The 22,036-nt window shown below is 28.8% G+C and overlaps 1 protein-coding gene across 1 annotated transcript; it reads right to left on the reverse strand.

Annotated features, from left to right (window-relative positions):
- Positions 1 to 3,876: 3,876 nt before the first annotated feature.
- LOC113388172 (glutamate receptor ionotropic, kainate 3-like) lies at positions 3,877 to 14,944 on the reverse strand. The gene is made up of 14 exons (XM_026625574.1): positions 14,881 to 14,944; positions 12,065 to 12,344; positions 11,767 to 11,915; positions 11,522 to 11,699; positions 10,755 to 10,951; positions 10,418 to 10,639; positions 10,145 to 10,351; positions 8,851 to 8,935; positions 8,502 to 8,778; positions 8,006 to 8,204; positions 7,716 to 7,938; positions 5,952 to 6,067; positions 5,390 to 5,542; positions 3,877 to 4,107 (listed from the first exon to the last, which is right to left on the reverse strand). Exons 1-14 carry the CDS (start codon positions 14,887 to 14,889, stop codon positions 3,877 to 3,879), a joined length of 2,526 nt encoding a protein of 841 aa, XP_026481359.1. The 5' UTR covers positions 14,890 to 14,944.
- Positions 14,945 to 22,036: the final 7,092 nt, after the last annotated feature.

A 22,036-nucleotide genomic window follows, 5' to 3' on the forward strand; every position in this document is an offset into this window, starting at 1 on the left:
ATTTTTGGAATATCCCCCTCCTTCTTGGTGATACGTAGAGGTATTTAAAATTACCCCCGTTACCCAACCAACATCACGTGTATTTTTAGATCTAGAAATTTATTTTTTAATTTTAGATCTAGATTTTTTGGAAAAATTTTGGATTTTTTTTGTTAATTCAGGTAAAATCTACGTAAAATACACGTGAAATTTCACTACACCCTCCCTCCCCGATGTGATATTTTGTAATTTTTCATCAAACCATTCCCCACTTTAAACCTCACGTGAATAATGAACGACCCATTACTGGACAAAGTTGTATCCTTCATTAAATGTAGAACTATTTTATTTAAAACATAATATCAATACGGTGAATATTTTACAATGCTCATAATTTATATGGACACTGTCGCTGCTTCGTACGATTTTAATATAAAATTGCGAATCAGGTCGTTGGCGCCGCGCTAACAAACTCGATATGGAAATGCAACAATTTATAATATGTATTTGATATAAAATGCATGAAGAGATCCTTGTATTTTATTTGCGTTAAATTTAAAAGTGCTTAAAAACATGGGCACGGTGAATAGTTTTCGATATACTGTGAATAATTTTATAGGGAAACGTAATATTACTGAATTTGTAACAGTTTTTTTTTTTTTTTTCAATGTTTTATCAAAATAAAATATTAAATTGAAACAAAATACAATTAACTGCATCGTATTAAACACGTCATAGATACTGGTGAATGCATGAATGAATATGAATATCAACATTTTTTTTAATCCTTACAATCTCGAATAAATGTAGAACGACTATATAAAAATATATAATATCGATGAGGTGAATAGTTTTCGAAATTTAGTAAGTGATTTTATATCAAGTCAAGTCAACGTCGCTGGCTTCTAATCTACTAGTTTCATAATATGAAACTAGTAGATTCAAAATTTTATCGTAATAAGAGAAATATTAGTGAAGCCTGTTTCGCAGGTTGAATGGCATATATTATATTTTTCTTAATGCGATAAAATTTTAAAAATTGTAAATGTATTTTTTTTTAACATTTTGACGTTTTCTTGTAAATGATAATTAGGCTACAACTAGTTTCTTGTATAGGTAATGCGTCATGTTTATTGCTCCAAAATAAAAAACATAATTAATTGAATTGTCATCTTAAATTTAATTAAATAAACACTGGATAACAATAATATCCAACTGTAAATAAGTATAATCCAAAAATAGCATCTTAAAAATGTGTTTCAAAATCAATTGTTTAATGTTTTCTTCAACGAGTGTGCTAAATTTTAGTAACTACGTAAGATATTCTTGACTTACTACTGCTTGAATCAAAACAAAAATTGTATTTAAAAAACGTTATGAATTTAATTTTGACATTGTCCCGAAAATTTATTTTTAGAGCATTGAATTATATTGTAGAGTCATAAGTAGAATCCATAATTATTCTAATATTGAGTAATGTAATATGCATTCAATCATAATCAGGTCAATGTCGGTATGCTCTGCTAAAACTTGGCTTAAGCCGTAAGGTCGACGCGTCACCGCATGTTTACCGGAGAAAGCCGGTTGAAAAAGATGGTAAAGTTTTTTATTACTTCTATTTTTACTTACTTCTTATTTTATTGATACAATTTGTCAAACTAGAAACTCAGTAATTGTTTTGATGATCATATGGTTTTTTGAATTAATGGAATCCCAATAGTTGCCCAATCCAATTGTGTCTAATTAACTATAATCGGAGTATTTGGTGACATTTTTTATGATTATACATACAATTTATGATTATATCCACGAGAAGCGCTTTTCATTTTACTTTATGTTTAAAATCTAGAACATAAAGTGGAAATGTGACATCAATGCTATACCCATGAGAAGCAAGTTTTACCAGAGTTTATATTTGAGATTTATAACCTAAAGTGGCCTGATGTCGGACTAGGCCGTAGCTGGGATCGAACCATCGAACCCGGCACTAGTTTGGGCTAGCCCACATATGAACTAATTATCCCCTAGCTGTGCTCTTCTACTTCTACATGCTTCTTTAAAACTAATGATCGTTTTCATAAAATATATATCTAAAAAAAATATTACATATTTGATTTTATAAACGTCTATAAACAAATAGAATCATCTATAAAAAATAACAATTTTAAAGATAATAGCCACGCTATTATAGAAAAAATGTTAAGATAATTAATAAAATTTGACCGCATTATAAAACGAATCTACTAATAAATTATAAATTCGCCACAACATATTCTGTTTCGGTAGTTTTAAGCAAGTTCAGAAAATATTATCTTTCACTTGAAAAAATACATACAATTATTTTTTCTTTTGCCGATTGTACTCGTCTTTCGTTATCTCCTAGTATTCGTGCAATAGTATCTCACAATTATGCTCAAAACATAAAAACTTAAGTATTCGAACAATTTGTTTACAAAATTGTGGATAAGATAGAAAATATGTATACGATTTTAAAGAATTCTAATTAAAAAGTAGTTCTAACAGCCGCTTTGGCAAAACATGAAAAATAAAAAATCATTTTAATTTTTTTATGCCCTCAATATAATTCTTTTACCATATTTGTTATGGGTAACAGTCAAGTGCAATATGAATGAAACTATGCCAATTTTTTTTTTATACCTGTTATAGTTACTTTCACATATTCTCAGTCATATCTTATTGTTAGCTAAATGATGAGCTGTGTAGTTAAAAATCGGTTTATAGTATTTTTTTGAAGAGACCTATGAAACCGTTTATATAACAGAACTGCACCGATTTTGCATGGAAATACGTTCTATGTAGCTTTCTCAATTTTATTATTAATGGATTGTTCATCCCTAAACATTGGCTATAAAATATTCAATAGGATAGTGAAACCAAATCAAGCATATCACAGCAAATTTCACATATCAAACTAACAATTATCTGACTACGTTCAGTAAAACTCCTAGGTAATTCATCATTGTAGAAATATGTTTTTTGCTGTTTTTCAAAGATTTATCACTTGCTCTTGCAGGTGGAGTAAAATGGGACGACCATGGGACAAACAAGTTCAATCTCTTATTTTTAACAAAATTTTACGAAATAATAGCTACATTATTCAACATAAGCTAATTTGCACGGATACATTTTTCACAGAAACAACACTGTATATAACTTTGATCTGGTATTTTGTCAAAAATATTTATCAGCAGAGTTCGAATAACTATTATTTCAATTTATCTCGTGTAAAATTGCTTATTTATTTATTCACTATTTTTCATTGTTTACACATTTGCCGAGGTATAGGTTCAGATAGTCCTTTTTACCCCATCTACGTGTGAACTTCTATAGAGGTTGTGAAAAATAACTGTTGAATTTAACCTAAAATTAACGTACATCCTATGAAACAATTCAATAACAAATACTTAAATGTTATATATTAAGGTCTTGTAAACTAAACAACAGTGCTCCCAACCAAAAGAACTAACAACGAAGAAAAATATTTTTTGTTATGGATTTTCAAACATTGCCGTTTATCTTCCGATAGCAACGTTGTAAGAATCAAGTTCATGGCTGGTTATACATTTTTCCCTCTACCTTAAAATATTGTTGATAAAAAATTCTTAACTTTACTTGTTTTTTAGATATCGGTGATTATCCTTTTTACCCGCGGCCCTTTGAGCTCCGCTCTACTCTATATTAAAAAGCCCTTAACAATAAATAGTATAAATAATTTATTTCTATATAAGTAAATGATTGCGCGTACACATAATTTACTTCAAAACTCCATATGGATAACACTTTTCATCACAGAAAGCTAAGTGAAAATGTCTTTACTAAATTCTTATATTATAAGTATAATATATGTATAATAAATCATACCAAAATTGTTAGTTGTTAGTTCCGCAGCTTATCATTATCCACAGAAAAACCGTAAGGCAACGCATTCAGTCGATCTCGAACGTTTCCTTTGGGGCTGTGATATTCTATCGACTCTATGGAATCGGCTTCCATGTCGGAATCTGATCTCGAATTAGAAGATGAAGATCGGTGTCGAACAGGTTTCGTTTTTCCACTGCACTTTAATACGAAACGAAAATCTGCCTTCACTTCTTCTTTAAAAGAAACCTGGGGAAAATATCACAATTAATTGGATTTTGAGTTGATATACTTAAAATCTAAACTTTGTAATAATTTCTTTTTGCTACCAATTTTCAATTATTTATTTTAAACGCTTGTTAAATAATACGAATCCACAAAATAAAAGAGTAGTCTGTATTAGGTGTAACACATAGGTTTATTCCAATATATTTTTTACCGCCGAGGTGAAGTCAAAATTGTGGATCAAATGGAGAAACGTGCAAAAAACGGAGAAAAATTAAAAAAAAAAACAAAAGTTTTGATCAAGAAAGTTTTCTGTATGATATTCAATAATTTATATAATTTATAATTATATTATTATAGAATTATATTATTAAAATAATAACTCATAATTTCTGTCGCTTCATGGTCCTTTTTTCAATAAATTACTTGTGCAACAGATTTTTGAAACGCAAAACTGCGACGGATATATATATAAAGCAAGGAATTTGCCAACACATTTTAGTGCTTTTTTTAAAAAAAGGGCCCTTCAAAAGTCAACCGGTTTAAAAAAAATATTTTTGACTATTGTCCTAGAAATGTTATTTACGGTCACGGTTCTAAAGCTTAAATGAACAAAATTAATGAAAGTTGACCTCTATAACCAGAAAATGGTCATAATTTTACCAAAAGTCTAAGTTGCTCTTAATGCTCATGAATTTCAAACAATGTAATTTTTTTTTTCTAATTTTTTTTTGGGGCAGCTAAGATCAATAATATCAACCTATGTCAGCTTGACGTTAAGGTCAGGGACCCCCTTTATATGCATCAATATTTGTTTAATTAAACTTTTTTTGTAAATCTAAGTAATCATGATATATGGACCAATTCTGCCACATAACAGACCAATGGTTTGCTTTTCATAATAACTCGTTCAAAAGAATGACAAAAGCTATGTGGTAGCTGTGCAGTCAGGCGTTTTTCTCAGGATGTCACGTAGAAAACCTAACCTAGGAACCGCACAAATGTAAAAAAAACGGTCTCAGATAACATGGTCTTTCTGACTCAGCTTCATAACATACAAGTGACGTTCCAGGTTATATGTAAAACGCCTGAACGCACAATAAATACATGACATTTTGACTGTATTTAGTATAATTTAGTAGAATAATGTATGGAAGTTAGGGCGTAACAAGGCCTTGCCATAACATTGGTCTGTTGTGCGGCAGAATCTACCCAATAATTATGATAAAGAAGTACAAGGATAGAAACAAGCTTAATAGTTAATCTATTCGACGATAAAGTAAATATTGAATTCACAAATTCTTACGTTGTGTTTTCGGGCGCGCCTCATAGCATCAGTCAGGCCCTCAAATACATTTACAACAAACGCTCCTATACTTCCAAGTACTAAAACTGCAAAAACTCCACCAACATTAGGTAGACCAAGTTCATCTGCTTTGTCCTTATCCATTGCTCCACTCTTAAAAAGTAATTACAATCAATAATATCCATATTTACTAATAAATTATAGAAATACTAAAACTGTGTAAGGATATCGTTGCCATTGACAGTTTCAACATCAATTATTGGGCTACGTTAATCTAATTACTAGACAACATATATTTAATCTACAAATTATTTGATCAATATTTGTTTTTGTGCGAATCATTGTGCCTTATAAACTTATGCAAGTAAAATGGCACAAAACAACTTATCTCAATAATGTATTTCCCTACGCTACAATTTGTTAACTCATGGCATCTGCTTTTTTGTAAAACATGTTACTATTATGGATTTTTTTCTCTAATATATTTGTAGATCATTAATATTCATTATTAAATATTATTTTAAATGCTATGAACACAAAACAAAGAAAGAGTATAACATACAGAGCATGCACCTCCACCACGTTTTTCTTTCCACCACTTGATCTTCATTGCAGCAAGTTTACCTTGCTCCTGCAATCGAAGAACGGCTGTACTAAGAGCATCTCTGTATGGAGAAACTAAAAAAAATACACAGTTTTAATTACTTTATGATGACCATATCTACATATTTTTCAGAATGGTTTCGAAGTCAAATGAAAATCACTTAAGAAAACATCTAGATAAGTGGTACCATTTATTGAGAATAGATTATCAAATTTCTTTCTAACACCTAGTGAATATTTAGATACTGCCATTAAAAATTTCATAATTACATTTTTTTATTTGCGTGAAAAATATTTAGGAAATTTATTCCTTACTGGTTCGATAGAAAAAATTCAATTCTCTGTTAAGACAATTTAAAGTAGTTGGTATTGGTATTTTGCCTTGAGTCAAGTTACATAAACTTCCCGATGTGTGTTAATAATCGACTAATTGAAAACGAACGAACACGTCTACTCGGAGTATTTTCTAGAAGCAAATTTTCAAAAATCAACAATTTCTATGATTGAATCAGTTTCCGCGGGATTTTAATGGTTTAGTATGTTCATTAAGACCAAGTACTACTATCGTTATACCAAGTAAATCCTCTAATTGTAATATTAACAAATGTCAAAAAAGCTACTCATTTTCTCAAACTTTGATAAATTTTTAAAATTATACTACTTGTCGTAAAGCCGTAATATTTTAATAAGTTCTATAAGACCATGATATATATCGCCAAAAAAGTTTCATAAAAATCGTCTTAAATTTTTTTTTCAACAGTTAATTACAATTACAAGAAAATGGCCTGGTAGATTTTCACCTAAAATTAATCAGTATCATTCCCAACTAATATCTTTCGAACGACACTTTTTTCCAGAGTAAAAAGAAACGGTTCGACCGATCGTCGCACCAAACGATAATTCTCATCGAGATTCATCAAATGGTTTTTAAATTTCTGAAATCGTTTCAGGCGTTTTTGAGCAAACGTCGATGAAAGTTCTAATTTTGGCAAATGCCAAAAAGACCATACTAATTTTAACAAACTTTGACAAATTTTTAAAGCTAAACGAGTTGTCGTAGGGCCGTAATATTTTAGTATGATCTAGAAGACTATGGTATCTACCGTCAAAAAAATAATAATAAAAATCGACAAAAAATATTTTAACACCTTATTACAAGAAAACGACCCGTCCGATCTCTACCAAAAACTAACCAGCACAATTCCTAACCAATGTCTTTCGAACGGTTTTTGAATTTTCAAAATCGATTTAGAATTGCAGGCTAAAACGTAAACAATTTTTTTTCACTTTTATGCGATTTATGAAGAATCGGTTCGGCCGATTGTTGCACAAAACTGACAAACGGTAGTCCTCATCCAGATACATCGAATGGCTTTTAAATTTTTAAAATCGGTCCAGCCGTTTTTGAAAAAAACGTGGATTTACGGCAAAATATCTGTTCACATACACAAACTTTTTTCAATTTTGGTCTCATTCGATTCAGAATGGCTTGAAACGTCGAGAAAACATAAAATTAGCGAATCGGATTATTTGAAGAAAACAAACTTCTCCTTCGGTAAATTAAAAATTGCTAAATCCAATTCTTATTAACACAGTAGCTTATTTACATATATCGGTAAGATTTTGAAACTTTCCTTAAGGCAATGTTATTTAAATACACATGCATTATTTTTTTCTATGAATAGTTAAATTATAAGCAGGTAAATATTAATAAATTGTATACATTTTCTCATGGCGATTGCATATCCCTTATCATCTAGAAGTCCTCCCACTGCCGTAATATCGCATTCCCTCTCAGCCATGTAATCAATCGAAGTTGACTCCATGAGAAATGCATAATTCTCATTTTTCACACGAGCAACTCCTTCGGGATTCGAGGAAGTCAGCATATCGGGATTATCCATCATGTATTGGTACATTTTCTGATACGTCGGATATTCTGCATCCTGTAACAATAATACATTTTTAAACCATGATATCCAATGATTTAGTTATCATATTCTTGACACTTACTTTAAAAAAACTGATTGTGGATCCATCGCGTTTGGCACCGTATTTTATAGTTTTCTGATTTGCTAAATCTTCTGCGCTATTAATTGGAGAAGACACGGATTCTACTGTTAAGAAAGCGGCTAAGTTGGCAGTGTATGAAGATACCATAATTAGGGTAAAGAACCACCAAATACTGGCCACCATTCTTGTAGACGCAGCTCTGGTAAATGATAAAATATAATAAATATGAATGAAAACACCTAAAGTTATATTATATGTGCTTTGAATATATCAGGATCAGATCACTAATTTTGCACTGATGAAAACTGATTTGAGTAAACAGTAAATACAATCTAAAGTTTTTGCAACGTCCATTGCAATTTGACATGCATTACAAATATTTTACTATTTATCTGATGCAAGACAATTCATATATTAGTTTCTTGAAAGCATTTCAAAAAAATTGAATGATCAGTTGTTAACTGGCTGATGCAGTTTCTCTACATTACTTATTTACCTTGGAGCAATTTCAGATCCTTGCTGCAGAAGAGATCCTATCGTGAACCAAAACGAGTTTTTCAAACTAAATTGATTATATAGCAATGCAGGTTCCTCAATACAAGGAAATGGATTTTCCCACTCTGCAGGCGATAATCTTCCTAACATGAAAAATAATAATGAAACGCCAACGTAAGCTGCACCCAAATAGAGCCACACTTCTTTGGAAAATGGTGACATGAAGGAAAAGAGTGACGGTGGTTCTCGTCTTGGTTTCTTATATAGAATTTGTATTCCTTAAAAACAAAACATTGACAAATATTATAAGGTTTATCAGAACAGTTTTATATCACTTCAATAATATTTACCTAAATTCATGAAAGGCATAGTAAAATCTACTGCACTATCTCGATCAGATGTGACGGTCAAATCTGTTATCGCCAAATCAGCTCTCTACAAAATAAAATGTTAAAATGATTCCATAAATATCAATTTGCATTTTAGTGTTCATATCTACTCTTTGAAAATGTCGTCAATATTTTAAGATTTTCGTTAAAAGCATGAGCCAAAATAAAAAAAAAGTGCGGGTACCATTATACGTCAACCATTATACACATTTATATAGTGATAAACTATAAATTACATATTTATAATAGCATTAAAAATATGTATAATATTCAAAAACATTAATGTAATTAAAGTCATACTTCGAATATGACATGATCGGTTTGTCATTGTAATTATCTTCATTAGAGAAATGAAGTAATTGCTGATTAATAACTTCTATAATATTTGTTCACACAGTGGATTATGTTAAACAACGCTTAAACAAATATCGTTTTCGCAACTTTACTTATCATGTAATAATTGTGTTTGAAGAACTTCATGTAATTAAAATTAACATGCATTCATTGACTGATAATATTTTTTTTTTACTTTTGCGCTGGCGATATAATCTTATTCTTTAAAAAGCTGTAATATCTGTTTTGCCTAAAAATATTTTCCATTTCGATAACTTCAAAGATTTATAGACTCTGCGAATAATATAGAAATTATTTCAATAAACTTATGTTCCATACACGGAGCAAATACTGCATTTGTTTTATTATTTTCATTATAATTATTTGCGGGTAAAATATTCTTCTGATTCAGGAATTTTTCATTAAATCAAGATTTGTACTACGATGTAACTTTAAAATGTTTATTTATCTATGCCGATTTCCTTGTTGATATCGGTACGCGTACAACGTTGACTCCGGTACGCATACAAAGTTGATGCGGGTACGCATACAACGACAGATCTCTCTATTCACATACACGACAACTAATCACAATCGACCCGTATAGGAATGATATCATCGAGAGCGAATGACGAATCATTGGCACTCGACTCTTATCTTATCTGCCGTAACGTACTTCCGTTGCATTTGTACGGATTTACACCCTAGTCGCGCCTAAAAAAGTTTTACTTTAAAAATCAAAGAAATGGTCAGATAGCTCTTTACCAAAATTCATACATTTTTTTCAAATTTTGGTGTCAAACGATTCAGAATGATTTGAAACATTGAGAAAATGTGAAATTAGCAAATTAAATTTTTCGGCTATATCAAACTTTTCCTTTAGAGTGTTAAAAATAATGGCAATTTAAGTAAATACACTTACATATTCCAGTAGTTCTTTCATCATGCCATTCCACTCGCCAGTTTGTCTATTAAGAGAACCATATACCCCATCTTCTTGAATATGAAAAGTATAGTTGAAACCAAGCATTTTAGATAGCTCATCAATCAATTCTATTCCAAATCCTTCAAATCGATCATTTCCATTTAATTTTACACTAGAATCTTTCAACATACCATAAGGAGGACTCTAAAATGAGGCAATTATGATAAACATTGCAACAAACTTTTGCTCAAATTTCATTACACTACTTACAATAGCTGTAAGAACAATGAATGATTTGTTTCTCAAACTAATATCTTCACCATATTCTAATGGTGTTTCATATTCTCGAGTAATATTAAGTCCTTCAGTAGAATTCCAACTGCCTATTTTTACCAGACCGGCTGATCCTAATTCGACTACGTCTAGTAGGAAATCCTTCCGAAATCCTTCGTGATCGAATTTTATGGTTCTTGTTAAACCAATTGCTTGATTCTGAAATTAGTAATAAATTGAGAATAAAATACAAAAAATTATTGGTAATCAAATTAATTATATGCATGAAGATTGATGAAGTTAAAAGCCAATCTTGTAATAAATAATTGCTCACTAATTTCATGTATGTAATCAAATTAGATCCTTTTTCCCAGACATCATCATACATAAAACATTCCAAAGGTCTAGATGTAATTGTTAGAGATTTATTCAACTGTTTGAGTCCAACTGTAAACAGAATCACCGAATCGTACAAAAGAGCAGCATCTGATCGTAGATTCTTGGCCATTAATGATTCTGGCAAAACTTTACCTAAAAGAGAATATATATTTTATCAGAAACATATGAGTGAATATTAGAATAATATTGATACACCAAAACAATAATTTTAAATTGTCTTTCAAACCCTCTTCTAACATTTTGATTAGTAAGTTGTAAAATTTTGTTTTATTATTTTCACCAATTTTTACACTAACATTTTACAACAAAATCAATCAAACTTTCACATCCTCGTGCTCTTTTATCATTGAAATAATAAAATAGAAATTGTTCAGATGGATAAAATAAAATGAAATGAAAAAGATATTGCCTGTAAAGTTGCAAAAGCAGGATACTATTTTCCTACAAAAAGTATAAAAGATGTTATACATAAAATTCAAAATATTTTTCTATCACAAAGTGATAGTTTTCTATGTATTTTCTACTTATGCCTTCAAAATTTTGGCTACAATATTTTTAATAATTAATCATATTAAAAGTATGCTTATACATTATATTAAATATCCTGGATAAAAGTTATTTTGTCAAAACTCATAAGTTAGCAATGATGTATTTATTGGTAATTTTCACATCATCATAAACTAGTGTATATAGTACACTTACCTCTTCTTTCTTCATGAAGCATCCAATTTCTAATAGTGAAATTAACAACAGGATCATCAGGATCTACAATTCTCACACCCGTTATATTAGTACCTCCATGTTGAAAAGGCTCTAAATCAATTGTGTGCAGATCTAAAGAAGTAATTATAAATTGGTGTTGGTCAGACATTAATCCTACCTAAATATATAAATATCATTATTATAATCAATCGCATAATTTATGATACAACAATAAATGAATTTACCTGTTGCGCTTGGATAAGTACTTCAGGTAATTTTTCTATGGAACAATCTAAGATCATATTTGTTTCTCCAGATTTTTTAACTCTTCTCAGAACTGGTCTGTAGATACCATTAAGCCCTAAATCAAGTTCTCGTACAGTTATTGTATGACCTGGGGTAAAAATAGTGGAATCAAGACATCATGCCAATTTATAGCAACTTAAACAATTTTAGAGTCTGCTATTGAGGTATTTAGTCGATTAGTGTTGAGATGGAGAAATAATGCAAAATAAAGTATTGATACTACAACTTGATATTTACCATCTCTATCATAATATTTGAGTAGATCCGCCATCCTCGGCAACCATGATCCAGATTCATACAATATGGTAAAAGTTTTCCATCCTTTCTCTCTGACCAAGTCTACGAAAACTTTCACCAAAACTGAAGGATGAGGATGAACATTTACCATACAAGCCTGTCTTCGCTGATCTGGGTCCCAACGAGCAGTCATCAAAGGCATTTCCATTGTGTCACAAATGGACAAAACTGTAGATGAAGTTGACACGGATGCTGCATCAAATATGCCCATTATACCATTCTAGCAAAAATAGAAAAATATGTTACTCAAATTGTTCAGAATCAAATATAAAAAGTGATTATTGAATGATGAAACGAAATTTATTGATTACAATTTTTTTATTTATTGAAATTTGTACCACTAAATTACTATGAACTATATATTTTCTATATAGCTGTGTAAAGTTTTATACTGAATATGAATTATAAAATGTAGAAAATCCTACATGAATTATGAGAGATTTTTCTTTATATCCAAGAGTTGAGTCGATTTCAAGTATTAAAAGCTGTATGCTTAACTTTAAATAGCAACAACCAATATGATAATGAAAATTGAACGTATAAATTATATAAAAAATTATAATTTTGCCAGTACAGTGAACTCTTGCATCAAAATATAAAAAAGTTGCAGAAAGTTGACCAAAAAGCATAATGATTTTTGAATGGTGTATTTTATATAAGTAAATGTGACTTCAGAAAACATTCAATGAGGAATTTTATACGTGTAAAATAAAAATTATGTATTTATTGATTGTCAGTATTATATATTATAATGTTAGGCTGATAATTTGTTTTTTTTACTGAAATATGAAATAATATTTATATATCATTTGCTTTAAAAAAAATTAATTAGGTTGAGTACATTTTATACATCTATAAAAAATATTTGAACCCCTTTTATTATTTCATCAAATTTTTGAGGAACAGAATCAATTTTTTCTTATGAGTTTAACAGATTTTTTGAATAGTTGAAATGATTTGCCTGGAAAACACATGAGCCATCTATTCAGAACATAGCGCACTCTCATTTTCAAGAGAACTACCTACTTTATAGAATCGCCGATTCTGCACATATTACAGCAAATACGGCATTTTGACAGTATTTAGTACGATTTTGTATGAAAACTACCACGTAGAATAGCTTTGCCATAACATTAGTCTATTTTACGGCAAAATCGGCCCCTAAGTTGGGCTTCGTTAAGATATTCATGCTTAATACGATTTTTCACGTAATACGCTTCTTTACGCCTGTTGTTGCCCTTTGATATTAATTTATGTTTAAGCTCCGATTCATAAAAAAATCTTTTTAATGGGGATTAAGGAATGGATAACCATGCTTACATAACTTGATAATAAAAAAATTAACTAATTATGATAATGTAGTTTCATAATATCATAATATCGTACTCTAATTAAATAATTCAAAATCATATTTTATTAAACAATAACATCAATTATAAAGAAATTTGATAATGATAAATTAAAATAAAATGTTGTGAGTGAGTAAGATTTGAATTTAAAGGCAAATTTTTACATGTACGATTATTGGTAAGTACTCTCAAATAATTTGATCTAGTGTGTGCTAAATTATGTTGAATGCTATGTATAACCAAATTAATTTACATTATTACAAAAGGCGTATAAATTTATAAATAATACTTCTAGTTTATATTAACGCCTATAATTCTATTTATTAGATCAAATAAAAAAATCCAGAATTAAATTCACTGAGAACTTGAAGAATTGCAAATAATCTTCAAGTTCCAATGCATATACACCTATACCCCGTTTTACAAAAAAAATAGATTCCATAAAAAACCGCGTAACTCATAAATATTGCTATAAATAGCCCTCTTTGTCAGTTTTTAATTTGATGAATGACAAACACATTCAATGAGAAATAAATATTAATATATGTTATATCAAATTTAATAGCTTATGCACACATAAAATTTAGTTTTGATCATAAAACGGGGCATTGACATTTTATCTACATATTTCCATTATAGGCATAAAATATGCACCAACAGTTTGTAACTGTTACATACAATTTGCAGTATGTATTGTATTTTCACAATATAACAATGAAACGGTTATTGCAGATATATGTAAATTATAGTTTAGAGTTTATAGTTTTGTGTAAATGCAAAATAATAAATTTCGTTAAAAAAAGTTTTTCTCAAAAACCGCGGAAGATCGAAAATGTGTGAAACAAGTACAGTGAAAATATAAGCAGGGAGTAGGTGTAATTAATACAATATAATATTGGCCAAATGTGGTTAATATAATATTGTTTAAATGAAGTTAATATAATAATAGGTAGTACTGCTCAAAGGCAGGTTCGTGAGCTGAGTTAAACTCCAACGCAATTTAGGGAAGAAGTAGTGTGAAATTTTTTTTCCATTTCCATTTTAATTTAATCTATTTCCCACCGCAGTGCCCGAGATAGGCTAATTTTCAATTGGAATCACATTTTGATCTATATAATTAATATAATATTATATATTATACGTATATACATCGTCCGCTTATTAATAAGACTGCATTAGCGAGATGTAAATTAGGCAGATCTCGTAAGAGCTATAAAAAGTTGGCCACTCAATTTCGTCACAAATTTTTATTATACTCAAGTTATTGAAGCTCAGTTCGAATGCTTATGTAGTACACTCATGAAAACGGTTTAAACTTAACCGCACCTTTTATTATTTTTTATTATGTTTCTTTTATATTCCTACGTTCTTTATTTTCTAAAAAAATACAAGATTCGTTGGCCAAACCTTCATCATTTGGCAAACTCCCAACGCTGCAGAGAGGTCATCTTGCGGCGGCACTTCCACAATCTGCGTTCGAAGTTTGTGCCGCGGCAATGTCTTCCTCACCGAATTCACGTCGGCTGCAGCCAATCTGAAGACGGTTTGCAGGTCATCGCTGCCCTTGTCGAATACTCCACCTAGGATAAAGAATAATGTGGAAATTATAATTTATTTACGCCATAGCAATCTATTGCCTGATCAACCCATAGCGGCAAAAATATATTTTGGATATAACTCTGTATCAAACAAGTATTGTCTATGACTATGTATTGTCTTGCAATTTTTTTTTCTTTATACGTTGTTGATTATCTTATCATGGATTTTTTAAAAAAATACGAATATACCATTTTTCGGAAAACTGCTGATAGTTTTTCTTTTTTGTTACATATAGATCTTATTATTTTTAATTATATTCGTTCATTGAAATTGGAAAAATTTGGAAATAATTACCCTTACGGTAGAAAACCATGTACGTAATTATATTTAGTATATCCTACATTAATGCAATGAAAAAAATTCAAACATTTATATATAATTTATCAAAAAAAACTAGATTTTTGTACTAAAAAAGCACATAACGCCAAACATGCAATCAAATTATAAAACTAGTGGTGTATGACATCGTGCTTTAAGCAAATTGATGAAACTTTCTGAGAAAAATTTAATATTTTCAAATATATTATTATGAATACTGTAACTTATATATGTTTGCAGAAAAGAAAAGAAACAAAACTCAATCAATCAAATATAAAATGAAGGATATTGTCTAATATTTATAAGAAATATATAAACTGAATTACAAAGTTAAAATTATTTATTTCAAGTATATAAGTGAGCTTTAGAATTTTAGCCAGAATTCAAAGTAAAATCCGAATTATTTTCGATATTCAAAAATAAAAAAAATTTGGAATTTTTTTTCCAAAAGCAATTGTTTCGTCAACACACGCAGAAAGTTTTTCAAATCATTCAAATCGAATGCTTAGTTTTCTCAAAAACTGCTATTTTTTTGCAAATTTCGCTCGGTATCTCCTTAACGGCTGGACCCGCTTTTGCCAAAAACTAATCAGCACATCTTTCCTATCAATAGGAATCGAATGTTTTTCAAACAATTCAAATCGATTGACATACAAAATACACACACACATCCATATTTTCTGAGGTATGCCAAAATGAGTGTAACTGTATGAGAAACATTCGAAACGTGAAGAAATGCAAAAATTTTCATTTTTGAATTTCGGCTCATAACTATAACTTACCCTTCGGAAAGTTAAAAATATGAACTACAATAAGACAATGATAAATAAAGCCATAAAAATAACTCACAGTCTTGCTTATTTTAACTAAACAAAAGGAGTCCAATACAAATCAAATAACCTACAAAAAAAATTTAAAATTGAATAATGCAAATTAAGAGGCAAAACGCTTGATCTCACAGCTAATACATTGATTTTTGACAGTTTGTTACTACCCATTTATATAGAGATAAACCCATAACATAGTATTATCATAACATTACAATTTTATCGGTGAATTGGCCCCTAATACGTATGAATAACAGAAAAGAAACATGCGTAGTAGAATATTAGAAAATATATATATTAGAAAATTTGATTGAATGATATAAAAATGTTGATATAGCTATATTACTAATGACTGAGATATACGAAATATATATTATAATTAAAATAATTATAATTATTATTTAAATAACACTTAAGAAGTTATACTGTACAACAGTACAGTTTATTATTAATATACTAAACATTCATCACTTGATATACAGACAATTAAAGTAATTATTATACTTATTTCATCCACTATAGTTAGTAAATTTATGTATATTTTTTTCAAGTTGTTCATTAAAATCGTGTACATATATTGATTAGAATTTTACATGGATCAATTACCGAAACTTTAAAATTATCAGAATATTATAAAGCCTATAAGATTGCATATAGCAAATCATATTAAATAAAATTATACTAAGAATGAGTACAAACTTATTTTTGTACTCGGCAAATTGTCAATTATTTAATATTTTATGAGGATATAAAATGGCGAGAATACTACTAAACTTATGTTTATGTAAATATCAATTTTATTAACAGAAATATTAATATAAACACATCTATATAAAAAACGATCAGAGCTATATTTGTATATTATTAGTTTATCTTATACGACAGAATTATAATAAATATTTTTATCAGAAATAAACTTCAAAAATTCATGGGAAACTGCATGCTTTACGAATATGTTTATATTTATATTTGTATATATGAAAAATGAAAATATTAAATAATTGCTTAACAAGCAATGTGTCGAAATTCAAGAAAGCCTTTTTCTCACTTCTTTTCTAGAATTAACCATCTAGTAAATATTTTAACCAATATTTTGGAACCGTTTATATTGATTTTTTTTAAATAAAAGAATAAAAATAGTTTTAACTTAAGTTTTTTAATTGAACAATCTATATGATAATAAATTTGAAAAACTTTTGAAAAATATAATACCATTTTATTTTATATATTCAAAGAAAATCTTACATATAAATGGCTTAAAAAATCATTGGTAAAAGTATGCCCTCAGATCTTAAGTATATTTTTGCTCTTGATCACAAATTTATGTCTTTCACCGCCCAAGAAAAAATCTAAGGTGTGCCTCATACTATAGACTACAAATTATAGGAATTACAGGAATTCAATTAATTCTATTCGAATCTTTTAAAACAATTTCAAAATTTCCTATGACATGTCTCTTCTATTTTATGAGGTATCCTCTTCCAAGAACACATAGCATTGTTCTATATTTAAATAGACCACTATTAAGTAAACACATAAGAAACATCATTAATTCCACGAAGTGTGCCTTGCCAAATTATAAATCCTGCTTATGAGAATTGTGTTAAAACAACACAATGCAATATTTAACCTCAATTATTGACTTAAATAAGTTCTTATTGAATTTATCGCAGGGTTTGTCGAAGTAATAAAGCTTTTGCATATTATTCTGTATTTGATAAGAGATCCATTTGTATCATTATAATTTCACATCTTATTTGCAACAATAGAGCCCATCGTTAAGAACATGGTCCAGGAATCCCAACCTCTGCTAGCTTGATATCAAGCAGTATGTTATGAACAATTTTTGGTTATAGATATCAAATATAATCTCGACTATATTTTAACAAACGTAAAAACGCTGCTATAATTTATTTATTTAATGGTTTTTAAATTTTTGAGATCGGTCTAGCCGTTTTCGAGAAAACGTCTATTTATAGTGAAAAATCTGTTTCCACACACATACACACACGCTCACATACCTTTTCCAAATCTAGTCACATTCGATTCAGAATGGCTTGAATCGTTGAGACAACATAAAATTAGCGAATCAGATTTTTTGATGAAAACATAAACTTTTTCGGGAAATTAATAATAATAATGTTTAAAGTGTCACATTTGAATTATTATACTTCTGTTCTGTATTTGCTGCATTAAATTAATATCGAAATACATTAAAGCTGCTCAGCTACTTTTTTAATATATTGCTCGGGTAATAGAATATTCTTTTTAACCCTTCACTGACTAAGGAACAAATTCTAATGATCTAAAGCTTTGAAATAAAACTAATTTAATCTTGATTTTGTATGTTATTTTCAAGGCTGGTCCTGCCTTGCATGCGATGCATGCAAAAATGCGAGCGCACGCCTTAGGGGGCGCCAAAACGAGATTCAGAAATGAAATTTATAATATATTATTTATATAATTTTTTTAAATATACAATCAAGAACACTTAATAGATTTCAATAATAAATCTAACTTAACTATGGATACGGAGACACAAAAAGCATATTCCGTTTGCAATGTGATATTACTAGAAACAATTAATTACTCTGCAAATTAGTAAATTATTGTTCTGCTTATTGTTTAATGTACTTATTAAATTTTTCTTCATTTGAAGTTATTGTGGAATCGAAAAAGAAATTATCTAGTGTTCAATCCCGTTTGGAAACCTGCGAAAGTTTAAATTATTGGGCATTATTGACAAAAAATTGCGAGCTGATTTAGTTGGAACGGAACTTGTTAAAAAAATATAAATTATAATAGAGAAAAATGGTAAATTGAAGTCAGTGCTTAGAAAATGGCTTATTAAAACCGAGAAACTGAACAGTAACTTCTGTTTTTGCTTCAGTTTTTTGAACGTTGAAAACATGCGTTTTTAGGTTTATGGAAATGGAGCAAACATGAAAAATGAAAGCAAAGTGTACATAGAAACAAAAATTGTGAGCTTACACAATACTAAAGTCCATACTAAATTTAATTATTAACTAAGCAGAAATAATACAGATACAAATATAATTGTGTTTTGTTTTCAATATAGTTCAGGAAATATGTAATTTTTTTGCATTTTTAAATTTTTTTAAAATTTAACTTTAAAACAACAATCTGATATTCTGAATCAGATGGGAAAGAAAACATGAATACAATTCGACCCTTACGATATCAATAAGGAGAAGTTTACGATGCAATTTTGGATATTGTAAATAGTGAAAAAAAAATTTTAAAAGTCCAACATGAAAACGAGTGTTATGTTTAAATGAAATAAGTAAAATGTTTCGAAACCCAAATATTAATATTACACATATGTTAGAAATACTTGAAAATGTAAAATTTTTATTATGGTCAACCCACAAATCGCTTCCATTTTCTAAATAAAATTAAAATCAATGTACTTTATACGCATTTAGATTATATCGAATTTTTTGGGTACTAAATCCAGAATGATTAAAAATCAATTTAAAAAATTTGCGTAAATATTTATATAATTTTAATGATAAATGTTAAAACAGTTAAAATGGACCGGCCCTGCTTATTTTAGTAATTTTGCGTTCTATAAATTTATATTGAATATTACAAAATCTAACAATTTTTTTATTAATTCAGGAAACCTTTGATTGAAAAGAAAATTTGTGATGATCAAATTTTATGTGAGTATTAGAAGTATAATGCTGCGTTGTTATATAGAATAAAAACAAGAAATTCTAGTGATAAATATCACGTTTTTATGTAAACATTAGTAGAATTGATTTATTGTTAGATGAATTGTTTTTGACGGCCAACGGAAACGCAGAAATAACATATTCTTTATTGGCAATGACATACGCCATCTGCAGATCAAAAGCAATTTTAAACTAAAAGCTAAGCTTTTTCTCTCAAATTGCTATTACATTAACAGAGCTAAATATATAATTTAAAATGTAAGTAGGTATATGAGTGCTTTAGAATAGTAAATCGAGATAAACATTAACGAGTTATTTACTTTACGACTAATTTATTCATTTATCAATAAATAGAACGATTCTGTATTCTTTTATACGTTTCAGTTATAAAATGTTCATGTATGTAATCGACGAAATTATTTTTTTTATGAACCCTTTTGTTTTAAGATATTTTCATCATTATCAATAAAAACATTTTGAAAAATTAAAAATGTTGCTTCTAAAAACCTAAAAATTACAATAAAAATTAGAATTATCAATAGTTTAACTTATAATGATAAATCTTGAAACAAACAACAACACAGAACATGTCGTCCATGAATGTCCGTACACACATCATGTCGTCTATGGACGACACTCGTATACACAGGTAGTATAATGGATGTCGTCCTTGAACGACATCGGTAGCAAAAGAGTTAATATAAATATCTACATAACTGTGGTGCATGGCATCTTGCCTTCAGGCAAATTGCTGGACATTCCCGAACCAAAAATTGAAACGTAATTATTTATTTTTTTTAACTTTGGAAAAAATAGATTTTTGAGAATTTTAAGATTTTTGAAAAAAAATAATTTTTTTGTGATTTTATAATTTTATTTGAAATATTTTGGGAATTTTTAGTTTTTGTTCAAAGCAATCGTAATACATTAATTGATGTGCAAATGTCTAATACTCATTTATGTCCGCCAAATGGCATTTTTTTACATTGTACTGGATCTCCAAAACCACTTGGTTTTTGCCTTTCCGAAAATATCATCTTCGTCAATACAAATAAAATATTTTGTGAAAAATTCATATCGGACGCTCCGTTACTTCAAAAACTGAATGACTATTTTTGGCACTTTTTGCCCCATATCTTCGGAACCACTAGAGCTGCTTTTTCCAAATCTAATGAGCACGTCTTCTTATCAAAAGGAATCTAATGTTTTTTGAATCATTCAAATCGACTGATCCGTCTTCTCGAAATCGCCGTCAAAAAATTTTATCTGCAATTACATACACACAAACATACATCCATTCTTTCTAGGGTATGCCAAATGTTCAGAAACTGTTGAAACGTAAAATTATAATTCGATTTTTTGGGATAATGCCTATCGTAAATATTTATTCAAATGAATAAATTTATTATAATATCACACTTATTTATGAAGATTGTTATTCTTCAGCTAGATAGATAAGTTAACTTACACAAAAGTTAAAAAGTGTTCTCGAAAAGGAAAAAAAAATCAAAGTTAAAAAGTGTTTAATTCAAAATGATCAACTATCTAGCTTAAGGCCAACAATCTTTATAAGATAAATGTGACATGATAAGAAATTTATTAAGTTTAAGTATAAGTATCATCAATTGAAGAATATAATATAAAACAAAATCCTCAGGACAAAATTTAAGAGTGTTTATATAATATAATACAATATAATTAATTAATTAATGCAATTATTTTAACAAATCATTTTTTTAAATTTTTTACCTATACGTATTATTTCTTTCTCTTGTCCAAAAACCAAAATTAGTTGGTAGGTCAAAATAATAAAAACCGCCTTGGACCACATCGGTTGTAAAACGATTGATCGGCATCAAAGGAAATCAATCACTCATTATAAGTAGAACCACTATCAACAATTCTGACAACTTATATACAAATCACTGGGTTATCGACTTCACAAGATAAACGATAGAAATAATAGCATATTTTGATAAAGTTTTAACAATACATGTATTATTTCTGATTGTAAATATTATTATTTTGAGTTGCTTTACTTAAATTATGTATTACCCAAATTCAATTTAGTTGCAGCAGTTGCATTTTTAATTGATTTTTTTACATCATTAAAATACTTTT

The sequence above is a fragment of the Ctenocephalides felis genome, unplaced genomic scaffold (genome assembly GCF_003426905.1).
Source record: "Ctenocephalides felis isolate EL2017-DRISC unplaced genomic scaffold, ASM342690v1 CF-g0.4_SCAFFOLD_03572, whole genome shotgun sequence".
Classification (NCBI taxonomy): Eukaryota; Metazoa; Arthropoda; class Insecta; order Siphonaptera; family Pulicidae; genus Ctenocephalides; species Ctenocephalides felis.